The 20,866-nt window shown below is 48.5% G+C and overlaps 2 protein-coding genes across 2 annotated transcripts in view; both read left to right on the top strand.

Moving 5' to 3' along the window:
* The window catches only part of LOC137627883 (2',3'-cyclic-nucleotide 3'-phosphodiesterase-like), a 356,880-nt gene that overhangs the window by 264,432 nt on the left and 71,582 nt on the right, over nucleotides 1-20,866 (top strand). The window lies entirely within an intron of this gene.
* The window catches only part of LOC137614606 (uncharacterized), a 67,629-nt gene continuing 49,704 nt past the window's right edge, over nucleotides 2,942-20,866 (top strand). Inside the window, exons 1-2 of the mRNA XM_068344310.1 lie at nucleotides 2,942-3,242; nucleotides 4,883-4,991. Of these exons, the coding sequence (XP_068200411.1) occupies nucleotides 2,942-3,242; nucleotides 4,883-4,991 (410 nt within the window). The remainder of the gene's footprint in view (nucleotides 3,243-4,882; nucleotides 4,992-20,866) is intronic.

The raw sequence follows: 20,866 nt of genomic DNA, 5'->3' as shown, positions 1-20,866 counted from the left end.
ACTCTACACTCCCAGCTGATTACTATGTCAGTTAGGCTGGTTTCGCCAGCACCGATCCTTTCGTTTTAGAACGAACCACCGTCATCTTCCCTCCACACTCCCACTTCGAGTGGTTGGGTAAGCAGACGGAAATTAGTGGGGAATGAAAAATTCTTTACATTTCAGTTCATTTCCCTTGGCAGGCCTTGCCTGAATTAGAAGGCATTTTTCTCACTAGCGAGAAAGCGTTCGATGGCAATTCCTTCGGGTAAGCTGTCGATGGCAATTATGTCTGGTCTTCTTGAAGCTAACCCCCACATACGTGACTTCACCCTTTTCGGGAGACTCGTTCCTGAGAAGTTTTACAGAACTTCAACGGGTGTTGTTAAAACTTCATGAAAGCCATAAGCCTTCCCAAAGCATGAGCTCTATTTAAGACAACATTGCGAGTTTATTGTCATAGACTCGGGTTCTACCCTTGGGTACAACGACTTACCGTTTTACACGATAGACTTTTGAGACTTTCTATTCTACCCTTAAAGGGTTATTATCTCAAACAATTAGTCCCAAAGGAGCAGTGTTAGCTTACGTTTTAGAACGAGAGCAACATCGTGGGCAGCTTTTCATTACGTTTACGAATGTTTCAAACCCCTCCCACAGGGAACCAGACATCCTTGTCTGTGCATGAACTCTGGCTATCTCCTCCCATAAAGAGGAGGGGCAAACCAAAGGAGAAATGATCGCGTTTATAATTGTATACAGTATTTTGTTTAAGAACATGTGCGCTCTCATTCCAAAAATTATTACAGCTAGTCAACGATCAAAAATTCCTTGGGCAATAATGTTGCGATTCGTCGCACATAGAGTACATTATTCCCTCAACTAGATTCGTTGCAAACGTTTCATGGAAGCAGAGATTACGCATGCGCTAGTGCAGACGGGCAAGTACATATGCGTGTAAGCGATCTTTCTGTCAATAAGGGCTATATACAACTTGCAATTAGAACTCTTCTATTAAGTTGTATTGTTATATCCCTTACTGAAACCAGGTTATTCAGTACATTACTTGGCTACTTTCCTGTAACCAAACATACGGCATTTATGTTCTGCCTTCTTATAGGCATTTTTTCCTTTCCCCCGATCGGAAGTCTTAGTCTCCTACAAAGGCTTTGGCTGGAAACTTCTCATAAGCTTGTTTGTTCCCTAGTAGGGAACATTTAATATAAATGCTAGTTTACCGATCGGAGACGTAGAAGTACGAACGTTTTTTGTCCCAAGAAGGAGAAACCTCTGTTACGAATGTTTTCAACACACTCCAACTGAGTTCCGGATACGACTTTCAAGTCAAGCTACGCATGTATGCTTGTTATGCTCACAGTTCGGTGTTACTACTCCGTAGTAGACTTATGCTCTTTACCCACCTAACAATAGATTGAAAATACGTCTCAATCCCCTCTTGGGTTTGGTTGGATGCGTTTGGTAATTACCGTACAGTCTCCTGTTCGGAAAGCGATCTCTATGGAGATTCGCCCTTATAACATAAGCTGTACTGATCAACTGGTTTACCGTTTGGTATCGGTCTTATTCGGCCAACCACACTAGATTGGTGGCAATTGGAGGGAGGTCAGGCTGTTCCCCTTCATTACAAGAACGTGCAAATAGTTACACGTCTTGATATCACCTCAAGATGTGTTTTTTGCTATGCAATCCCCCCCCCCACCAATAGATGAACCGCAGATGGTGGGTGGCAGACGAGAGCTTCTGCAAAGTGGCCTACCTTCTCGTCTTCCCTCTGGATCTGATGCTCTCTTTAATGCTTCAAAAGAGGGAGGGCATATGCCCCATCATTCCATCCTCGTCCGTTGGCCCGATTCAGAAAAGTACCAGCATTCACCTCTCTTAGAGAACCATCTAGCAGTATGAAGCCTCAGATGTACAGAGGATAACTAGTTGCCCCATCCGCTCATGTCATTTCTGGTACAGGAATGTGCTTGCAGATAATCTGAACAGGACTACTCAGATAGTAGGCTCCCAGTGCCTTTGAAGTATCTTGTATCCAACAAAGTCTTAACTGTGGTTATGCTTGCAACGGCCCTGAACTTCAGGCTCCAGCTTGAACGTTCCCCAGTCCTGGAACACCAGGCCCTCAAACAAGATGTATTCCAAAATCGGTGGGGCGGCCTAGAGATGTGCTTTTTTTCCCCCATTCGGTCTGGTGAGAAAGTCCTCAACTAAGTCGGGATAAGCAAGATCTTATCAATGACTCCAATAGCTTCGCTATGGCATCTCGCAGAATGGTTCCCGGACCTTCTGCAGCTCCCGACGGAGTTCCGAGGGATCTTCCAAGCAGCCACATGCTAACACTTTCCTAAGCCTTAGCTTTGCTTCAACTTCACGCCTGGGATGGTCCTACACCACTTCTCTCAGAGAGGCTTCTCACAAGTTGCGGAAAAGATGTTTAGGCACCTCAGACACTTTTCAGCATCGATCTTCCAGGCGAAGTGTTCGGTCCTTTTTGACTGATGTCGTGGAAGGGAATTCTCTCCCATCGATGCCTTTACTTATACAAGTTTTAGATAACTTGTCCCCCGTCGTATCTCAACCTCCTCCTGGGAACGTGGTTCGGATCCTTCAGTCCCTGAAGGCCCCTTTTTTCAAACTATAATGGCAGGCAGCATATCGCTTCCTTACATGGAAGACAGCCCTTTCTACTCACTTGTGTTGTATGATCTGTCTTCTGGTGTCTCCTATTCTAGGAGACGGGGAGAAGTAATCCTCAGCGGCGTCCCTGAGTTGATTGCTAAGACTCAAAATGCGAGTGTGCTGTACCCTAGGTGCAGTCCATTTCGGATAAAGAGTCTTCGTTGAGTAACCGAAGACCCATCAACTGGGATTTTTACCCAGTGAGGAGCCTGTGGTATTACCTTAAAATAACGACACCAGCTCGCCCCCACGTGTCTGCATGGTTGACCATCCCGGGGAAGGTCAAGAAGAGGATCACAAGGATTTCCTTCCCCTCTTGGATCGGAAGGCTATTGAGTTTGCTCTCAATCTAGACCCTCCTCCATCCAAAGACCCAGAGCTCATAACGTCGGTGACGTTGCTACATCCCTGGCTTTCAAGAAACTACTCTGTGGCGCAGATACTGTTAGTGGGCATGTGGAAGTGTCAATCGACCTTCACGGCCTACTACCTGCAAAGGCTTAACCCACAGGAACATGGAGACCTTATCCATCAGTCCTCTGGTGGTCGCACAACAAATGGTATAAACACCTCAGGCTCCTGGATGGACAAGTAGCAGTGGGTTGAGGGCTGAGGTTACTCGGATTAGTCTGGTGTGAATGAGTAAGAATGACTGGGTCCTTTCTTCCTTTCACCTTATCCACTCTGGGGAAAACAGCTCCGCAAGCCTCAGCATAGCTGACCTCACCTCGCTGCAGGTAAGACTCATTTCCCTTGTGCCTCCTAAGTATAGAATAATACTTTACATCCCCAATACCTTTTTGAGGGAGGGTATTGGGTATATCTTAATAACAATAGATTTTGTACTCGAGTTCCTATGTTAAAGACAAACCACACTGTTAGTTCCACTCACACACAAGCTTTTACACGCCGCTATCAGTGCATTACCTCATATCGGCACTTTATTTTAGCGATGGTAGGGTCCCGTCTACTATCGATCACAGATCGAAATAGCCTTGGGTTATGACCAAGGCCAGTTGGTGAGGACTTCCTCCCTCCTAAGAGTAAGTCACCCCTATAGATAGCGGAGGGTTTGTATTTACCCCGGAACAAATAACAAATTATAAGTAATTTATATTTTTCCTAGTATACAAACCTGGAGCTATTTATACAAATTGGCCCGCCACCCTGTCCCCCGAGAAGTCCTGCCATAAAGCAAAGTGGTTACTCAGCCAAGAGGTGTGAGTGAGCGGGGTAGCCAGTCTACCCCACCCCCCACCAGCTAACTAGCGGATGGGGTAGTTATCCCTCACTAATATTATCATGGCTCGTCTTTCAGCTGCGCCGAAAGTATACCCCAATAAATAGCTCCAGGTTTGTATACAGTATTAGGAGAAATACAAATTACTTACAAATATGTTATATTATAAGGAAAAATAAAAATTACCCGTTACTTTCAAATTTGTCATATTTTTCCAAACTATACAAACATGATTCCTTGACGTTACACTGCCCATCTTGACCACCCCACAAGTCTCTGGCTTAAGAGTCAAAATTGCTAGGCCTGCTTGCCGACAGGTTGGCAAGGGTGACCTGCCACTTGCCAATGATTATAACTACCTTGTTAGGTTTTAACAGTCATTCCAACTTCATTATAGATTTACTCTACTCTTATTAAAGAATTCAAGTTTATATATTTAGGAAAAATATGACTTGAAATTGGCAATTTTTTTGTTTTTAAGAGAACAACAGTGGGAGGGGGAAAGCATATAAGATTGGTAGGGTTGACAGGAGTGTCTAACTTAGTAAGTAACACTGTCCCTTTTCTTATTGATTGAAGACAGTTTCAGCTTGAGCCATTGAAGATGAGCCATACAATATTACCATCACAGGCAGGTTGTGAATAATATAGTTACTGAACTAGATAATACTGTATGGTTATGGATTATTTGGTAAAAAAAAAAATTCATTCTTTTGTTACTCTGCAGTTTATTAGTTTAGATATACACGATAGTAAATAAATTAATTTTGTTCCATCACAAGCCCATTATGCCTGCACTAAGAGATAAGAACATTAGCTTTAGTTTGGCTAAGCTGTTTCTTATGTAAAACTAGCTAAAATGGTGAATGTGAAGTCCTGATATTAAACGATGTTAGTGAAAAAATAGAAATACAAGGCCTTTTTTACTTTTTATTTTTGAATGCACTTTTTATCTTACAGGGCGTCGAAGCAATCTGCGTTTAGCATTCCCCAGTCAGGGAAAGCCAAATAATGAATCCCCTTCAAATAATTTGGACTTTCCAGCTTCAGGTTATCCCACCACACAAATGTGAGTCCTTGATTTAGTTTTGTCTTCAAAATCAATTATTATTATAAACAGTTTCATAGGAAACCCATTCATTCTTTTTCTCAGATGACGAATGAATTTATATTATTATTAACATTATTATTATTATTATTATTATTATTTTACAAACACCGAAAAATATTTGTAAAAATCTATGACCAGCAATAAGAACATATAACGGATTTTGAGCGAAGCGAAAAATCTATTTTGGGGTGAGATAGCCATGTCGTCCTGATGGAAGGTTCCTATTAGTAGCTTCCAAGGGATATATGAACTACAGTGATATTCCTAGAGAATTTACCTTTAGGTCTCCAGAATTCTAACTCCTGGCGCGAATATCCTTGAATTTTCTCTTAAGGATATCGCATAAATCAGGGGACGTATGCTTGATGCGACCCATAGCAATCTTCACCCCGAATAGTGTTTTCGCCTCGAGGGGGAAGAGTGGCAAATTTGAAAGGGTAGCCGTTATCAAGGTTACCCTATTTCCCATACTACTACTGTATTGAGTATCAAGATGGCGGTTATTCCTTGTAGCATTGAGCATGGTGCTACAGATATAGTAGTTCCAGGAGGGATCCTGCCAAGGCCTTTTCTATAGGAAAGGAGGCCGGGTCCATCAGGACGACATGGCTATCTCACCCAAAAATAGATTTGTTCCGTAACCGAAATACAAACCACGCTATTTACATAGGGTTTACTTTCGGAGTAGCTGAAATGACGAGCCATTAAGTTTTTACCGAGGGTTAACTACCCCCCGCTAGTTAGCAGGGGTTAGGGAAGGGGTAGCTTGCTACCCCTCCCCCCCCACACACCTGTGAGTTGTCTTACTTCACTTTTTGGCTCGGACGAAGACAGACGTTGCTGTTTTTCATCCTCGTTAATGACAGCCTTAATTTGTTTTTGTCTTTTTCTAGTTCTGTGTGCTTGGAAGTTGGCCTCGACCTTTGTCATCGTTATGCGCAAGTGCCCTGGACTCGCTGGCCGCCCTTGTGGGACCTTCATGTTAGCGGAGGACACCGATCCTCACACCCTTTGCCCGCAGTGCCGAGGCCGACGGTGTGATAGAGAGAATACGTGCAGTGAGTGCAGGGAGTGGTCTGCCTCCCAGTGGGAGAAGTTCGGCCGCCGGCGTAAGAAGAAGTCTAAGAGAGACCGTTCTCCTTCAGGGGCAACCTTGAAGAAGGAAGGCTCCAAGGACTCCTCTTCCGCCGCCCGAACCTCCTCCGAAGCTCCCACTCGATCGGTCTCTCCTGAGAGGCTGCCAAGTGGTAGCGCAGGCCCTAGTGGTGTTTCCCGACCTCGGGGTGCGGGAGAGGGCGTTGCCTCCCTTAGCGTGGCAGCTCCCTCTTCTCCTCCGGGGGAGGATAATTTGGATTTTGAAGAATTTGATCAAACTGTTGCTAATAATGATTTGTTTCAGCTTTGGGCTTCCTTGGGGCTTATGGTCACGCCCTCCAAGGAAGCCCTGATTGACCTGATCCAGTTGGGGGCTGCGGTCAAACAGTCGCCGGTAATACCGGAGGTATTCCCTTCGGATTTTGTCGACACTGTTTTGGCTGAGCCTTCCGACGGGTCTGGTCAAATCCTTGATACTGCTCCTGTTGCGGACATTGCTGATGGCTCTCCTCCTCCCTCCGAAGATCCTCCGAGGGGGGAGGTGAGTCCCACGGTCTCTCCTGCGGGCGGGTCTTCCCCTCGGGGGAGCACGCTGACAGAGACTACTCTTCGGAGGACTGATGACCCGGACGCCCTTCCTCGTGGTCGTATTCGACGTAAGGCCCGTAGGCCTCTTCGCAGCAGAGGGCTTCCTTCTCCCTATAAAGGAGTTAGGAGGCGCCTCTTTGGGTCGTCCTCTCCTGATCCTCCCCCTAAGGAGGAGCCCCCCCGTCAGGAGCAGCCCGTCACAGCAGCGCCCCTTGACCTCTCCGCGGATCCCCTACGCCTGTCAGACCTTCCGACCTGCCTTCTCCGTTCCTGGCCGCAGATGCAGTTTGGGCGCCTTCTCACCCTGTTATCCAACAGGCACCGATCCCTTTGGGGTTAAGGGACTCTACTCACGGTGTGGGTAAGTCCCTTGCGTGTCAGGGTTCCCCTGCCCGCCCACCTGCGCGTTCGCGTGCAGTAGCGCTCAAGCGCTCCCCAGAGTTAAAGTCTTCGGACTTAACTCGCCAGCGCTCTCCTGCTCCCCTGCGCGGCAGCGATTACCTGCTCGCCAGCGCTCTCCTTCTTGCAGATCTCCTGCGAAGCAGCGCCCTCGTGTTCTTGATGTGCGCATTGCGCGCCCACGTACTCCTGAGTGCCATCGTTCTCCTGTGCGCAGCCGCGCTATTGATCAACCTGTGTCTGATGTGCGCCTAGCGCGCCAACGTTCATCATCTCGTCCACTATCGCCTGATCTGGACTTGGGTAAGGGTACTAACCCGTCGCCTCTCCCACGCTCCCTTGCGCGCCCTTCTGCTCCGGCGCAACAGCGAGCTAAAGCTCCTGTTCGCGAGCGTTCGCCTGCGCGTTCGTCCACCTCTTCAGATGTCCGCAGTAACCTTACTGCGCGCCAACGTTCTCCTGCGTGTTCACGCGATCACTCGCCTGTGCGCAAGCGCTCTCCTGAGCGCCCTTGCCCTCTCCAGCCTGATCGCTCCAGGCCTCCGACTCGCCCGTGCGAGGAATCGCCTGCGCACAGTCATTCACCTGTTCGTGGTACGCGCCTTCGTTCTCCTGAACGCTCGCGACATCGCTCGTCATCGCGCCAGCGTTCTCCAACGCGCCAGCGCTCCCCGCCTGGCAAACGCTTGCCAAGTCGCTCGCGACTTCTTTCACTTTCTCCTACGCGCAGCCATCGATCGCCTAGTGCTCAGCGCACACCTTCACCCGCGCAGTCTCGTGCTCCTTCACGTGCGCGCCAATGCGTTCCCTCGTCAACGAGCCAACGCGATCGCGCGCCATCGTGTCCTTTCGCTTACGCGCCCGCCCGCCCATGCGCCGTCTCGCCCGCGAGCGTACGCACCCACGCGCATTCTTCCACATGCGGCAATGCGCCCGCGCTTTGGAAATCGCCTACGCGCGATTCCTTGAATGCTTTTTCGCGTGAGAACTGCCGCGATTCCTATTCCCGCAGGGAACATCAGCGTGGCCAACCGACAGGGACACAGACTTCCAGATCAGCCTCTGGATCGCCTCCGCGCAAGCGTAGGTTTTCTCACCAGGACCAGGACCAGGAAGGATCTACGGAGAGGTCCATGCAACACTCTTTTTCCTCTTCTTTTCAGGCAGGCCCCGTGAGGTCTACTCCGAAGGATCAGGAGATCCCCTTCCCTCCAGCGGGAATAACTGACACTGCGTCAGTTACCCGTCAGCCTTGGTTCCGATACATTATGAACGCAGTGGTTCAGGCTGTGAAGCCCGCCCTCGTTCATATGGGACTTAAACCAACGGCAGGCTCTCCCCCGCTGAAGAGAAGGAGAGGAGTGGACTTCGTGGTGACTTCTCCTCGGGTGAAGTTGGCTCCCAAGAGGTCGGTTAGGAGGACTCCTACGCCTTCTCCTACGCGTGCTGTTTCTCTTTCTCCTGTGGACGTGTTATCTCCTTCCTCAGGAGAGTCCAGCGAGGCAGTGTTATCTCCCACGGCACCAATGGGAGGAACCCCTCCTCTTCGGAGAGAAGTTGCTCGCGAGGATGCCCCCTTCCGGACCTCTTTGCTGAAGTCCTGTATTCCTCCTAGGAGGGAGCCCAAGGACTCCAAGACGATTCCTAAATCGTCATCCAGGATACGTCCAGAGCCAACTAAACCCCAGGAGGACGTCCACGTATCTCCCCAAGATGAGCCTTTTGGGACCGGAGACTTAGCTGCCAGTCCGCAAGGAGGAGACCAGTTCGAGTTGGAACACGCTTTCTGGCAGGTCCTAGGCTTGATGAGGCAGCTCAACAAGTTTAAGGACCCGGAGACTGCCCCTCGTCAGGGCAAGGACACGGTGCTAGACGAAGTCTACGGCACCCAGAAGCCCCATAAGTCCAGCGCAGCTTTGCCTTGGTCCAAAGGGGTGAAAGGGGCCAGGGACAGAGTCGAAGCCCAGCTCTCCGAGCTCGCCTCCTCCGGTCGTTCTTCTGCCGGATTCAAACTCCTCCCACCTCCTCGAGTACATCAGAGGAGGTACTTTGAGATCATGGGGGAGTCCAGTATGGCCCTTCCGCTCCACCATTCCGTGGAAGAGCTGACCAGGGGAACTCCTCTCGAGAAGCTCTCCGCCTGCCAGTTGACGTTCTCGGCGTCGGAGATCCTGAACCTTGAGAAGGTCGCGAAGAGTGCCATGCAGGCAACTTCGTGGCTGGACATTTGGCTAGGATCTCTGGGCATCCTATTGTGCTCTAAGGATCTGTCCAAGGAGAGCAATAGGAAGGCTTTGGAGACCTTCCTCCTCTCGGGCACGCGTTCGATCAAGTTCCTCGCTCACCAGTTGGCTAACCTGTGGGCTAACTCGATCCTCAAGCGTCGCGACGCAGTGACCGAGAGGTTCTATCCGAAGGTCCCCGCCGTGGACGTCTGCAGGCTCAGGCACTCCTCCATTACTGGGAGGGATCTGCTCGAGCCCAAGGACATAGAACGAACAGCCGAGAGGTGGAGGAGATTCTCTCCTCCAGAGGGCCCTGACATCTCGGCCCTACAAGCCTTCGGCACCTCAACAGCAACAGCAGCCTCGCAAGACACCGAAGCAGGCTCCGGCAGCTAAGACAGGGGTGTCTAAGCCGCAGCCCTTTCAGACCAAGGACAGAAGGCGCGGCAAGTCCTCTAGGGGAGGTAAGAATCCCAGAGGCAGCGGCCGAGGCCGCAAGCGCTAGGATTGGCAATCCCCCCGCGTGTCCACCTGTGGGGGGATGCCAGAAAAGTTGCGTGCACAGGTGGCAGCAACTTGGGGCCGATTCTTGGACGGTCTCTGTGATCGGCCAAGGTTATCGTGTCCCATTCACGACATCTCCACCTCCCCTGACAGCGAATCCAGTGCCGCTGAACTCCTATGCCATGGGATCGGCAAAGGGGTTAGCCCTTCGGGCGGAAGTCGAGACCATGCTCAAGAAGGATGCTTTCCAGGAGGTCGACGACGGCTCCCCAGGCTTCTTCAGTCGACTCTTTCTTGTAAAGAAGGCGTCTGGAGGCTGGAGACCGGTCATCGACCTCTCAGCCCTGAACAAGTTTGTCAAGCAAACTTCGTTCAACATGGAGACAGCAGAGACGATCAGACTTGCTGTGAGACTGCAAAACTTCATGTACACACTGGATCTGAAGGACGCGTACTTCCAGATCCCAATCCATCCATCTTCCAGGAAGTACTTGAGATTCAGCCTAGACAGCAAGATCTACCAGTTCAAAGTGCTGTGTTTCGGTCTCTCCACAGCTCCTCAGGTGTTCACCAGAGTGTTCGCTCTGATTTCGTCTTGGGCGCACAGGAACGGCATACATCTCCTCCGTTATCTGGACGACTGGCTGGTCCTGGCAGACTCGGAGTCGACCCTTCTTCGACACCGAGACAGGCTTCTGTGGAGGTTTGCCAAGACCTGGGGGTCGTGGTAAACCTCGAGAAGTCCTTTCTGCTTCCGACGAAACGACTGGTATATCTAGGCATGATATTAGACACCGATCTCCACAAAGCCTTTCCATCAGGACGACAGGATAGCAAGGCTGAGGAGGGTCGCAGAACCTTTCCTCAGGCGGGAAGAGCTTCCTGCCCATTCGTGGTTGGGTCTTTTAGGTCACCTTTCCTCCCTGGCACGTGTAGTTCTGAACGGCCGCCTCAGGATAAGATCCCTGCAATGGCGGCTAAAGTCCTGGTGGAATCAAGGCTCCGATTCTCCGGACTTTCTGGTTCCTATAGGACCCACGGAACTGACGGACCTTCGGTGGTGGCTTAACGACGTGAACCTTCGGAAGGGAGTGGATCTTCTCGTCCTCCCCTAGAATAGACTCTGTTTTCGGACGCGTCAAAAGAAGGGTGGGGGGCCCACATTCTGAACCAAAGGATCTCAGGCCTCTGGTCAGAATCAGAAAAGTACCTCCACATCAACCTGCTAGAAATGAAGGCTGTTTTCCTGGCTCTTCAACAGTTCCAACGGACCCTGGCGGGTCACTCCGTAGTGGTGATGAGCGACAACACTGCGGTAGTGGCTTACATCAACAAGCAGGGAGGTACCTTTTCTCGACAGCTATCCCATCTTGCAGTAGAGATTCTGAGGTGGTCCGAAGTCCACTCGGTCACACTTTCGGCTTGCTTCATTCCAGGCAAGAGGAATGTGCTCGCCGACAGTCTGAGCAGAGCGACGCAGATAGTGAGTACCGAGTGGTCTTTGGATCCTCAGATAGCCAACAAAGTCCTGACTTTGTGGGGTTCCCCGACAGTAGATCTGTTTGCGACAGCCTTGAACTCCAAGCTGCCCCTGTACTGCTCTCCAGTCCCGGACCCCAAGGCTCTCTGGCAAGATGCTTTTCAGCAGAGGTGTGACAACATCGACGTTTACGCCTTCCCACCTTTCTGTCTGATGAGAAGGGTGCTCAACAAGACCAGACTATCGGTCAATCTCTCCATGACTCTTGTAGCTCCGCTGTGGCATCACGCGGAATGATTCCCGGACCTTCTGCAGCTCCTGACGGAACTTCCGAGGGAACTCCCCCCACGACACGAGCTACTCAGACAACCACACTGCAACATCTTCCACAGGCCCGTAGCGTTGTTTCGGCTTCACGCCTGGAGACTATCCAGCGTCTCCTCACGGAGAGAGGATTTTCGCAACAGGTTGCGGACAGGATGTCTCGCCACCTACGCAAGTCCTCTATTGGAGGCGAAGTGGAAAGTCTTCTGTGGTTGGTGTCGTGGGAGGGGTATCTCTCCACTAGATGCCACTTCCAGCAATAGTGGAGTTTCTTGTGTATTTACGAGAGGAAATGCGCCTTTCAGTTCCAGCGGTGAAAGGCTATCGCTCAGCCTTAAGCCTGGCGTTTAGGCTGAAAGGAGTGGACATTTCCTGTTCGTTAGAACTCTCTCTACTCATACGCAGCTATGAGCTTACCTGCCCTCAGTCAGAAGTAAGACCACCTCCTTGGAACGTGGTTCAGGTCCTCAGGGCTCTGAAGAGAGCCCTGTTTGAACCATTACGCCAGGCGTCAGATCGCCACCTGTCTTGGAAGACGGCTTTCCTGCTCGCTTTGGCCTCGGCCAAGCGGGTCAGTGAACTTCATGGTCTTTCTTACGACATCGCCCATTCAAGGGGATGGGGGGAGGTAACGTTCAAGTTCATCCCTGAGTTTGTTGCCAAGACTCAGAACCCTGAGGTGTCAGACCCTAGGTTCGGCTCCTTCAGGGTAACGAGTCTTCGTTCTGTAATAAGTGATCCAGACCATCTGTTACTTTGCCCAGTAAGGAGTCTGAGGCATTACTTGAAGAGAACAGCTGCAGTCCGTCCTCTGGTGCAAACGTTATTCATAAGCACAGGAAGGACAAAGAGGAGGGTCACCAGGAACACCATCTCGGCCTGGATCCGGAAGGTTATTCAACATACCTTGGATCCTGACCCTCCTCCGTCACGCCGCCCTAGAGCGCACGATGTCAGTGGCATCGCTACGTCCCTGGCATTCAAGAGAAATTTCTCTGTGACGCAGGTTTTGCAAGCTGGGGTGTGGAAGCGCCAGACGACGTTCACAGCCCACTACCTGCAGGACGTGACCCACAGGAGCTTCGATACATTCTCTATTGGCCCTGTGGTGGCTGCACAACAGCTGGTCTAACCTCAGGCTCCTTAATGGACAGGTAGCAGAAGGTTGGGGGCATTGTTACCCGGTTTTAGTCTGCGTGATTGAAAGAGTATGTCTGGCCCTTACTTCTTTCTTCATTCTCCCCTCCCTTGGGGAAAGTAGCATCCTGGTCTCTGCATAGCTGACCTCAACCTCTGCAGGTAAACCATGCTCCCTTGTGCTCCTAGTATTAACTATGATACTGTTTGCATCCCCCATACCCTGACGAGGTGGTATTGGGAACGTCCTAGCCTAGATTTCTATCCAAAGAACTCCAGGTCAACTTCCTAGGACAAGTCACAACTTCCTCCACACACAACTTATGTAGGCCGCACATCCGTAGCAAGCTTCGGAGAGTGCGAGGTGCAGGGACCCCCTTTCTCGAGTGCTGCTCACTCGGTTTTTGGGTCCCCGGGTAAAGCCAAAAGCCAGTAAGGCTGGGGACTTTCTGCCCTTCCTTAGGGGTAAGTCACCCTATGTAAATAGGGTGGTTTGTATTTCGGTTACGGAACAAATGACATTCGGAGATAATTTGTATTTTTCCTAACCATACAAACCTTAGCTATTTACACATATTTGCCCGCCAGCCCTGTCCCCCAAGTCAAGTCCTACCTCTAAGTGAAGTGAGAAAACTCACAGGTGTGTGGGGGGGTAGGGGTAGCAAGCTACCCCTTCCCTAACTAGTGGGGGTTAGTTAACCCTTGTTAAAAATCTAATGGCTCGTCATTTCAGCTACGCCGAAAGTAAACCTTATGTAAATAGCTAAGGTTTGTATGGTTAGGAAAAATACAAATTATCTCCGAATTTGTCATTTTTCGCTTCGCTCAACATACGTTTTTTGGGCTCAAGCCATGTCGTCCTGATGGAAGTTTACCAGAGAATTACTAGAAAGTACTGTATCTGGATTTTCATCTGTGCCTTAACCTTGGGACAATTTTTTTATGGTCTCATCTGGACCATTGAGACAAATGACGTTACCCTTATCCGTCATTACCACTAATTATAGACAATGTTAGTGCTTCCTATCCCCTACAGGGAAGAGTCATACTAGACAGTAGAAAAGGGGCCTCAAGGTTAGCATATATTGTATGAACAAACATAAGTATCCACCAGATATACAAACGGTCTCACGGTTTGTATATATTGTCGGAACAAAATCAGTGTCAACTATATCCATTGTTTGTAAGCATACAATGATATGAGGTTTGCTTAAATAAATAAGTAAGAGAACTCTGGCATCTTTAATGTGCAAATTGCAGGGTGAAAAAGGACGCAATTACATTCTAATAGACATTTATTTAGAATAAATGACTAAATGGAATAACGAGTGAAACGAATGTAACATGTTAAGGGAATTATACGTGCAACGTATACAGAAAATATATACAGAAAATATTTTTCCTCTCTGAAAGGGAAGAAGTGATGAGTGCCACTCTAAAACTTGAAATTTTGATAAATTTTCCCAATATAAATTCTGTAAATGTTGTATACTATCAACACTGTGTACTACGTACACACGGCGCAAGTGTTATCTGTATAATTCCACACCTGAGATTTTGAAGAGTCTTAGTGTCACCATGGTGACACTCACTTAAAAGGTATTGCACTGGAAGTTTCAACACCTTTTCACCCTAATTGATAGTCCCAATCAATTAACTGTTCATCGCAGCACTAGACGACAGGTTTTAATAAACTACCTGCCGCCACCACATAATGCAAAAGTTCATGGATTTGCTTAGCGTAGTGTTTGTAGAACACTCTGGATGATTTCCATCCAGTATATGAGCGAAGACGCTCAAAGTCCATATACTGAAAAGTTCAATGATGAAGCAATTTTCCTCGGATCATGACTTGCGGGTTTACTGTCAGGATCCGCTCTGCGAATGAAGTAGGTAAGCTTCGCCCTCAGTTGTTTTATGGATAAGTTTGACCCTGAGGTTTCTCCTCTAAAGAGCTGTCCTCACCTGAAGTCTGAAGTTCTACGAAGATAGACCTTTAGACACTCTACTGGACATAGAGAGACATCTTCCTTCAGAGGGCAGATTCTCCAGGGACTCCATCTTTTAGTGGGTAACTCGTTCTTGGCGAGAAAAGCTGGATCAGGAAAGAGATTCAGTTCTCCCACTTCTGTGAACTGAATGTGGCCCTCATTTCTTGATAGGGCTACTATTTCACCAACTCTAGCCCCTGAGGCTATAGCAAACAGGAAAATAACCTTCTGGGTTAGATCCTTGAGAGAACAATCTTCATTGTTCAAAGATGAAGCATTATGCAGAACCTTGTCCAAAGACCATGAGATGGGCTTCGGAGGAGCCGCAGGTTAGTCTAGCGCAGGCCTTCAGGATCTTGTTAAAGATTTCGTTCGTCAGATCCACTTGAAAGGCATATAGAAGAGGTCTAGTCAAGGCTTACTTACACGTAGTTATCGTGTTAGCTGCCAGACCTTGATTATGAAGGTGGATAAAGAAGGACAGACTGAAGTCAATTGAAATTTTTTTCGGTCCTTTTGCTTTAACAAAAGCAACCCATTTCTTCCAAGACGATTCACATTGTCTACTAGTTGACTTAGACTTGTATTCTTCTAAGAAGTCTATACTGTCTTTTGAGATACCAAATCTTTTCTTAACCACTAGGGCGAGAAAATCATGAAATGAAGGTTTTGGGGTCTCTGTGATGAATCGAAGACAGTTAACTTCTGAACCCTTTGAGATAGTGCTGGGTTCAGTACAAGGGCCAGCCACAGCTTCAGTTCCCTCACTAGAGGGAACCAGTTGCTCTTGGGCTATTTGGGATCCACTAGAGCTGCCGTTCCTTGGAAGGATCTTAGCATGTTGAGGACCTTCAGCAGGAGATTGGATGAAAGGAACAGGAATTTCCGGGTCCATCCGTTCCAAACTAAGGATATGGCATCCGTTGTTTCCTCTAGAGGGTCCTCGTATGGGGCTACATATCGAGGTAGTTTCTTGATGATGCTCGTCACGAAGAGGTCGATCTGCAGTTCTGGGACTTATTCCAGGCTGGAAGAGAATGAGTCTGCGTCTGTGGACCATTCTGACTCTATCGGCTTGAAACTGGATAGAGAATCCGCTGTCACTTTGCAGATCATTTGTAAGTGAACTGCTGATAGGTGTCATCTCTTTAGGCAAGGGATGGCTAATATCACATGGATTATATGGGACGATCTCGAACCTTGTCAATTCAGACATCTCACTATCACTTTGCTGTCCAAGATCAGCCTGATGAGGGCTGATCTGCGTGGGGAGAGTTTTCCCAACGTCAACAGTACTGCCATGGCTTCTAAAATTTAGATGAGAAGGGCCTCGAACAGAGATGACCAAGTCCCTTGGACTTTCCTTTGATGGGAGTGAAATCCCCATTCCTCCGTCGAGGCATCCATGTGGATGATCTTCGATGGTAGAGGTGGTTGCAAGGGCACGGTCCTCATTAGGCTCTTGGCCTTCGACCATAGGTTGAGAAGTGATCAAAGTAAGGCCGATATCGGTCATTTTAGACCTCTTTGAGCATTTGATGCGTATCTTCTCCAGACTCCTGACGCATCTTTCAGCTGTGCTCTTAGCACTGGATCTGTCACTGCTGTGAACTGGAGAGAGTTCAGTACTCTTTCCTGTTAGCGTCTTGAAATCCAGTCGGATTATAGTAGTCTCTTGACCAATCCTGCGATCTCTTTCTTCTTCCCTAAGGGAAAGGAGAGACATTGTGACCTCAGGTTCCAATGGTTTTCCAGCCATTGAAACCTTTGAGCTGGAGAGAGTCGAGACTTCTTGAAGTTGATTTTGCATCCCAGATGTTTCAGGAACTGGGTTACTTCTTTGGATGCTTGCATACCAGCCGCTTCGGGTACTGCCCACACCAGCCAGTCGTCCAGGTACTTTGTTACCTGAACATGCTCTCTGACCCAGGGTCATCTCTGGGCACGTATTACCCTGCATAGAGAACGGGAATAGGGTAAACTACACAAAATTCTGGTCGGATGAGAGGAGATCCCAGATACTTCTAAGAAAGTAGTTCGAGGTAAGTACTGTTAGGAAAAATACAAATTACTTAGAATTTGTGATTTTTGTAATAGGGTCCTTATGTGTTGAAGGATTAACATCCTGAACTTACTGTTTCTTATGAACTTGTTGAGTGGCGACAAGTTCAGAATGACTCTGAGTTTTCTTGAGTCCTTCTTGGGAACACAAAACAGCCTTCCCTGGAATTTGATGGACTTTGCTTCCCTTATAACCTGTATGGTCCAGAGTTATAGGGTATACTCTTCTAATACGGGGTTGGAGTGTTGGAATAGTTGAGGAAATAATGGTGGAGACATGTCTAGTTTCCATCCTAGTCCATTCTTGATTAGGCCTTGGACCCAAGGATCGAAGGTCCAACGATTCTATTGGAGCCTCCCTCCTACCGGAAGCGTCTCCTTGCTTCTATTGATCGGAGGGTTTGCCTCCTCGACCGCCTACCTGGGGCACCGCGGTCATAGAAACTGTGGGATGTTGTTGAGCAGACCGAGGAAAAAGTCTAGATTTCTTCGTCTTCCTTTTAAGTTGGGGACCCACATCCGGGGAAGACTTCCTCTTTGAAGAGATGCCCCACTCTTGGAGAAGGTTCCTATTCTCTGTGGTGGCTTTCTCGACTACCTCTTTGACTACTTCGTTTGGAAAGAGATCTTTACCCCAGATGTTGGAAGGTATCAGCTTCCTTGGTTCATGTTTCACTGTTGCAGCAGCAAACACGAACTCTCTACAGGCTCTCCTAGCCTTCATAAAGGCATATAGGTCTTGTACTAAGGTGGCTATATGCATTTTGGCCAGGACCACGAGCATGTCTGGGGTACTTCGTTGGACTGCACACATCTCTATGCAGTTTTGTAGGGATAAGGAGGCTGCAAGTCTCTCCTTTGTCTCTTGTTCCTTGCATAAGAGAAACTCAGAAAGTTTAGGGAGATTCTCGTTAAACTGTCGTCCAGCGATGTCCGCGTCCAGTTTCCCTACTGAGAAGGTTAGGTGGACTTCCTTCCAATCCTTCTCCTGCATGGGCAAGGCTAGTGACAGAGGCCTGCACTCCTCAAGTGCAGGGCATGGTTTGCCTGCCTCTACTGCCTTGGCAACAGATTTAAATGCCTTCCACGTAAAGGGGAATGCTATTGAAGCAGGAGCAAGAAAGGTAGGGTGTTCCATGCTCAAGGCAGATACTTTCGACACTGAGTAACCCACCTTTCTCAGGCTACTTGACAAGAGAGCCTGTGCCTTATCGTGGTCGAAAACCATGACTTCCTTTGGTTCCGTCTCTTTTTCTGACGTTGGTTCTTGCTTCAGTCGAATGAAGCAATCAATGAAAGCGTTAAAGCTTGGCCAAAATTGGATTTCGTCTAAAGGAACAGCTCCCATCTTCTCTGAGATGTAGAGTTTGCCGTCCAAAATCGGCATAAGCTCCGCATAACTCCAGGGATTGGTTTTGGAGCATGTCGGAAAGTCTTGGTCTCTGGGTCGCTTGAATGACCCTCGGGAGGCGATGAGTAGAGCTTCACGGAGCTCTCTCTTGAATTTTGCCTCCTTTGTTTCGCCTCGTTTGCGAATGTTCTCCATTAGACCCGTAAGATGGGCCAGCATCTAGCTCATTTTGTCTAATAGAGGGGTAGAAGGTGAAGACGTTGAAGGTAACGACTCCAGGGCTGGTACAGACAGAAGGAATTCCGACACGACATCGTCGTCATCTTCCAGAGGTGCCTTCCTGCCCTCTGTCTCGCTCGCAATCTGGACGCAGGAAGGTGCGAGTCGTGCTTGGGGCACCACCATTTCACTACTCGCTTTCGGAAACAGTAAGCTACGCATCCTATCGTTAGGTAGGTATGGTCCCGGAGAGCTCTTCTGGAACCCTCTTACCCATTTGCGTAGTTTTTTACGTGCCGCATCCCTAGACTCCATTGACTTAGGGTCATCAAAACCTTAGGTCACAAGGGTCCGGCAGGTATTGCAGACTTGCGGGTCCCAATATTGCAGGGATTCGGTAATAATATTGCAGGGGCATGAGACCTGCATGCTTTATGACCATAAAAGTACTTACTCCTAAGATTGCAGAAGATTGCATTGCATTTCATCTGGGGTTCCTCCTGTAAAGAAAGGAAAACAAAATGAGTATACGATTGTTTATCTCACATGATAAACAAATATGCAATTAATTATATTTTAATTATTATAGCTTAGGATAGTAAGCTAGAGAGGGATAGTAAAAGACACATGCTTGTGTATCCCCCCCCCAGCCAATTGCTGTAACCTCCCCCCAATATTGAAAATAAAGAGTTTCCTTTATCAGTGCAACTCAAAAGAGAAGGGTTCTAACCTCTAGGGATAGAAGAAGTGTACACTGCCACTGACCCTTCTAATTATTAATATTGTGGGGTAAGTATTAACTGATTACTAATCAGAGTATTGAAGGAATTCTATCCTTTCAATATAGATTCAGTCTCAGCAAAAGCCTGTATAAGGGTGCACAAGATGTGTTAGAAATGAACTACTGTATAATAATACTATAGTTTTCTGTTTGCAGTATATACTATATTGCAAATATACTGGCTATTGTATAATCATATACTGTAGTTTAGCCGGTGTGTTGCCGACATGGCTAGCACCTAGCGGCCGGGTCCAGACGGCATGCCGCCGACTGGACTAGAAATAAAACAGACACATACTTGTGGATCCCACTCAGCCAATTGCTGTGACCTTCCCTTCCAATATTAGAACCATTGAGTTTCCTGATCAGGGAAACTCGAAGGTAGGGTTCTAACCTTTAAGGATAGAAAGTGTACTACCACTGGCCCTTCTAAATTATTTAATATTGTAGGGTAAATTGTAAACTGATTTCTAATCAGAGTATTGAAGGAATTCTATTCTTTCAATATAGGATTGGTCTCAGCAAAAGATGGGGCAAGGATACACAAGATATGTTAGAAAATAACTACTGTATAATATATACAATAGATTTCTATCTGCAGTTTATACTCTACTGCAAATATACTGACTATTCTATAATCATATACTGTAGTTCAGCCGGCAAATAGCCGGCATAGTTAGTCCCTGACGGCACAATCCGGCCGGCATACTAGCTGATAGAGAGAGAGAAAGCATGGAGTGAAGGACTGCCTTATTACTATGTATGTTTACACTAAATAAGGATGTAAGTATATAACTTACTGCCTTCTCCCAGAAAGAAGGTTCAAATGGAAGGGGAGAATGCATCATTCAGGCTTCCATCACACCACAAGTACCGTTGCCGGCATATGGCCGGCTAGTTAGTGCCCGGCGGCACTGGTACAATCGGCATCCCGCCGACTGAGTAAGTACAGTACCTGTCGGCGCCGGCCTGGCCGGCATGCTGCCGGTCAGGTTAGTATCCCGTTTACAGGACTTGTGGACGGCAGTCCAAGGGAGGAATAAAGAATCTAGGTGACAGAAGGGTCTCCCACCGGCAGCCGTCATGGCCGGCACAACCTTCCAGGATCCTTGTCCATAAGGGAAAGCTGAGTGACTTAAACAGCTGTTAAGTAGGGGCCCGGCCGGCCCCACAACCCGCCGGCAAGCAGTGAGATTCTCGCACAACGGCCGTAGCTAAAAGGACAGAGAGGTGCAGGGAAAGGGTCCTGTATAAAGTGTAGAAGGCGGCGGCAATGTTGCCGCCTCCACTACACAAGGGAGAAACTCTGTTTCAGTATCGGCGCCGTCCTAGGCGACAGAAGAATGTCTATTCTTCAACCTAGGGTCTGCCGCCCCCTCTCATCAAAGGAGAAACATCGTTTCAGTGCCGGCGCCATCCTAGGCTGAAGAAGAATGTCTATTCTTCAGCCTAGGGTCTGCCAGTACAGAACTAGTCTTCTAAACCGCAGGGAGAAGGTGGCGGCATCACACCACCACCCCAGGGGCAGTTTAGGGAGGCTTAGCCTCCTGTGCCGGCGGCTATAAGCCGACAGGGGAGTGACTACTCACCCCGCCGCTCTGCCGCTGGCAGAAAGACTGAATATTCTGAGATTCTGTCAAAACCAAAGCTGGACACTCGCCGGCAAAGGTGGGAGACA

The sequence above is a fragment of the Palaemon carinicauda genome, chromosome 2 (genome assembly GCF_036898095.1).
Source record: "Palaemon carinicauda isolate YSFRI2023 chromosome 2, ASM3689809v2, whole genome shotgun sequence".
NCBI classification, from domain to species: Eukaryota; Metazoa; Arthropoda; class Malacostraca; order Decapoda; family Palaemonidae; genus Palaemon; species Palaemon carinicauda.
The sequence above is the reverse complement of the archived record's forward strand: the minus strand, read 5'-3'. Positions and strand labels throughout refer to the sequence as shown.